Raw genomic sequence first — 4,892 nt, forward strand, 5'->3', positions numbered from 1 at the left:
GGAGAAGGGTTTTTCTTTAACTAATTTTTAGTTTTTTCTGAAACAGTAATATATAATTTTATTTAATCAATTGTGACAAAAATAAATTTTATTTAATCAATTAGAGGAGATATTTTCTTACTTCACCTGTTTTTTAAATAATAAATAATAATAATTTTGAAAAAATATATATATATATTTAATTTTTTTAAAGATATATAATCAAAAATTGATTTATTAAAAATAGCTGAAGATAATAATTTTTAATTATCCAATTGAAAAATCTAAAAGGTAATTCATACAAACAAATCAATTATCAATCAATCATCAATCATCAATTCATTCAATATACTTGTATAAAGGAGAAGCGAGGGCGCAGGTGGCGCCTCTCACATCGCTCCGTTCTATTTTTCTAATTTTCTGAAATTTTTGGATGAAAAATTTAAAAAATTAGAACTAATTTTTTTAGTTTCGGGTATATTAGAAGCAAGTTTCAGAATCTGATTTTGTTTCAGCTTATTTATGGAATATAGTAGGTTGAAAGTTTTAATCTTTTGATTTTGTTTTAGATCGTTTAATTATGAGAAAGAGTAGCACACAAGTCTTTCTGCACTTATAAATACCCGGATGAAAAATATCAAAAATTAGAACTACTTTTTTTTAGTTTCAAGCTACTATATTACATAAATAATTTGAAACAAAATCAGATTCTAAAACTTGCTTCTAATATATCTGAAACTAAAAAAGGTAGTTCTAATTTTTGATTTTTTTATCCAGAATTCCACAAAATTAGAAAAATAGAACGAAACGATGTGAGATGCGCCACCTACACGCCCCTCGTTTCTCTTTTACTCTAATTTTGCAGTTTTATATATTATTATTGGTATTACATCAAGATTTTTATGATATAAAATTTATTTTATCCTACAAATATTAATTTTAAAACATTAATATATTTTTTATACACAGCCACAAAATTATTTTATTCTATAAATATTAATATTAAATTATTAATATAATTTATATAGGCCGCCGCAACGCGCGGCTTCTCAACTAGTAAATTAGAACGGAAAAAAAATTACACCATTTTGTAGAATTCTTTTTACCATAAGTCTATATTGCATCTTTTAAATCTAGGGAACCTCATTAGATTTGTTGTATTACATTAGTTCCTGAACTAATGTTAAATTACATAATTTGGAGATCAATCGTGTAAGGCTTTACACAATTAGCAGGGTTTTAATAATTTGCAAGTCTGAGAAAATCATCAGGATTATTGGTAAATAACTCTGGCATGAGAGTAAGTATTTGGTGATCGGAAAATTTAATATTTTGTTACTGCTTATTTTTGACAAATTTGCTCAATTTCTATAATCATAATTTCTTTATAATTACTTTAAGTCTCAGGTTAATTATTTCCTCTCTCTTAGAGGAGGTTCAACCTTTAATCAAATAATACTTCAAATTGGGAAGATATTCTAACATTAAAAGATAAAAATGACTAATTACAAATACATCTTCAAACATAATTTTCAAACAATTATGGGGATAAAAACTGAATCCTAACGTAACTGTGTTGACCTGATTCAGCAGACATAGATATTTCAAGAAAAAATCTAAAACGACTAACAAGGGGAGACATCTCCCAAATCCACCTCAAATAATTAAAAAAATACAAAATTTTCATAATTCTAGAAAAAGAAAGAAAAGAAAAGATAGATCAAACTTATATGAAAAGTATGCAGTGAACGTGTAATGAATAAGAGAGCTCCTTTGTCTTAAAGTTGCTGGGAGATGTTTATAAGCTAATTACATGTGTTTTGCGCATGACCAAGTGTTCATGTAGTTAGTCAAGAATTAATGTCAACTCTTTGTTAGTTGTAGTTTGTTTTTGCTGTTACGAACTTACGATCATGTACTTGCAAGTTGCAATGCTCTGTTGTTGAAAGTTTCGGAGCTTTTATACAGGCTTTGTACATGAATGTAATTTGTTTGTTGTAGAACTGCAGAACATATCAAAGCTTTGTTATATGTAAGTTGTATATTGCATATCCTTTAATTAAACAGTTTAAAGTGAACCAAATATATTTTCTAATCATATATAAGTTTTTTCTAAAAAAAGTCAAAAATTTGATCAATTTGACGAAGTCAAAAATAAAACAATACAATGTTATTATTTTGTAACGGAAAGAGTATCGATAATTTACCTATAATAAACAGGTTTCATAACCAAAATCCTTAGGTACATGAATAAGAATGTCGGCACGGAAGTGTAATCAGGCGGAATAAATGTATCGAAAATTTAACGACACTGCACTTTACTTGTATAATTGTATACTCTTATATGGTTAGATGATCAAATATTACAAGAAATTGCTTAGACAACTGTATAAAGAAACAACTGGAGACAGTAGAGGAAGAAGAAGAAACGTATAAAACCAAATGAAACGCACATGTTTGTTATATGTTGTGTGTCCAGTAGGATTTCAGCAAAGCCAACAGGAAAGCTTTTAGGTATAAATTCCTTCCTAAAACGACAGTTGCATGGAGTCTGTTATCCTGCTAAAAAATTACAACTTTCTTAAACAGATTATGACATTTGGGCTCCAGTTAGTTTTCCAGAAAATCAGAGATTATTATCCACCGATTTTGGATTTACACAGTTGTACGCGTGCAAAACCTTGGCATAAGTTTATAACACAAGATGTTCTACTATGCTTTGGGTTTTACTATCGACAACAATTTGCATTAAAATAGATAATCATGTCCACAACATTATTATATGCTAACCGAATCAATCAAGTCGCAGAAGTTTGATGTATACATGTAGCTTCTCTTACCAACAAAAGCAACATCTACCTAATCACTATAGCTATCAAGTCAAATAACAATATAGCATCAATGAAAAATAGAATAAAACATAACTTATGCGCAGAACGTTATGCAGATAAAGCATATAGATTTTGTTCTGATGGTATTGTTTATGATTTTTGCTCAATTATAGCCGGACTTGCTTTAATTTTATTATCACTACTTCACACGTCTTTCAGTCAATAAGCTGAAATGATTAAGCTGATTCACCGCAACCACTTTGTCCCGCGTTTTTTTTTAGTATAAAAGCGTAGGATCTCATTACTGATACTTCATTCATATTATTAACTTAGACAGAGTAGTCGTGAAGAAGAGCGCGATTTTTTGATTGAAAATGATGAATTTCAAGAGCTCGGAGTCTGTGGAAGTGGTGTGGTTTTGTTGTTTGATTCTCTCTTGTGTTGTATCCACAATGGGAGATTCCTCGTCGCAGCTTATGGTTGGTTACTATAGTGGAAGCTGTCCGGCGGCAGAGGTCATTGTTAGAAATGTGGTGAACAAAGCGGCGTCGCAGAATCCAGGCATTGCTGCTGGCCTCATTCGGCTGCATTTCCATGACTGCTTTGTCAGGGTACGAGTAACAACTCATTCAAATCCACATTCTAAATTGGTCCCGTTTGACTTATCTTATTTTTTTGTCAGAAATAAGTCACCTATTCTCAAAAAGGTACAAATTTACGTACTTTTTTCTGAAAGAAGTGTCTTATTTCTGGCAAAAAAAAGGCAAGCCAGCTTGTACAAGCTTTTCTTGTTATGATCATGTTAAGTTACAAAATCTCTGAGGTTTTTGGTTCTTAGTTAGATTTTACGTTTATTTGATAGACGTTCTGAATTTTTTGTTGCAGGGTTGTGATGGTTCAGTTCTATTGAATTCAACACCGGGAATACCATCTGAGAAATCACATCCAGCTAATAATCCGAGTCTAAAAGGTTTTGAAGTAATTGATGAGGCCAAGTCTAAGCTCGAAACTATGTGTCCCAACGTAGTGTCATGTTCAGATATACTAGCTTTTGCTGCCCGCGACAGTGTTTTTAAAGCGGGAGGCATCAATTATGCAGTTCCTTCAGGCCGTCGTGATGGACGTGTTTCACTATTCGACGAAGTCACACAAAATCTCCCTCCACCTTCATTTGACGCCAAGCAACTTGTAGACAACTTTGCACGGAAAGGGTTGTCATTAGACGAAATGGTCACGCTCTCTGGCGCTCACTCTATTGGTGTCTCACATTGTAGCTCATTTTCAAATCGTCTCTACAATTTTAACGCGACACATCCCCAAGACCCGTCCATGGACCCGAAATATGCTGCATTGCTGAAGAACAAGTGTCCCCAAACAAGCTCCCAAGATCCTACTGTGAGCCTTGATTCTCTGACACCCGGACGCTTGGACAATCAGTATTATGTGGGGCTGAGAAACAGAAGAGGCTTATTGACTTCTGATCAGACATTGTTAACGAGCCCTTTGACATCTAGGAATGCATGGAACAATGCTAGGTTTGGATCGAATTGGGACGCTAAATTTGCTGCTGCAATGGTGCGCATGGGCTCTATCGAAGTCCTTACAGGGACACAAGGGGAGATTAGGAAGATCTGTTCTGCTGTCAACTAATTTTTTTGTGATTATTCTCCTACTGTCTCATAATTATTTTTCTTTTGTTTAACATTTTTGGTAATGATTTCCGTCGAAAATTGTGCAATTGTGAATCAAATTTTTTTGGTGAATGTAACGGTCCTTGTGAAAACGGTGCAATTGCACCTACTTGCATGATATTGAGAAGTGTATTTTGGTTATCCCTTGCTTCAAGTATTAGAGAAACTGTATCCGTTGCTAACTTCATGATCCACTGGAATTCAATTATATAAAAACACACGAAATGAACAAAAGCTTGAAGAAGATTGTACGGAAACTTGTTTAGAAACTTAAGATCACAAATTTATTCCAGGAGCAATACATTATGTGAAATGAAAATTCCTCTGCACCTGTATATGTAATATATTTTTCATAAGATATAGTAAATAATATTGCCTAAATCATGCAGCA

The 4,892-nt window shown here is 32.5% G+C and overlaps 1 protein-coding gene across 1 annotated transcript; it reads left to right on the plus strand.

Moving 5' to 3' along the window:
* The first annotated feature begins 3,118 nt into the window (after positions 1 to 3,118).
* LOC108222339 (peroxidase 5) lies at positions 3,119 to 4,642 on the plus strand. Its single transcript, XM_017396257.2, has 2 exons — positions 3,119 to 3,421; positions 3,696 to 4,642. The coding sequence occupies exons 1-2, from the start codon at positions 3,185 to 3,187 to the stop codon at positions 4,458 to 4,460; spliced, it is 1,002 nt and encodes a 333-aa protein (XP_017251746.1). The 5' UTR covers positions 3,119 to 3,184; the 3' UTR covers positions 4,461 to 4,642.
* Positions 4,643 to 4,892: the final 250 nt, after the last annotated feature.

The sequence above is a fragment of the Daucus carota genome, chromosome 5 (genome assembly GCF_001625215.2).
Source record: "Daucus carota subsp. sativus chromosome 5, DH1 v3.0, whole genome shotgun sequence".
In the NCBI taxonomy this organism is placed as follows: Eukaryota; Viridiplantae; Streptophyta; class Magnoliopsida; order Apiales; family Apiaceae; genus Daucus; species Daucus carota.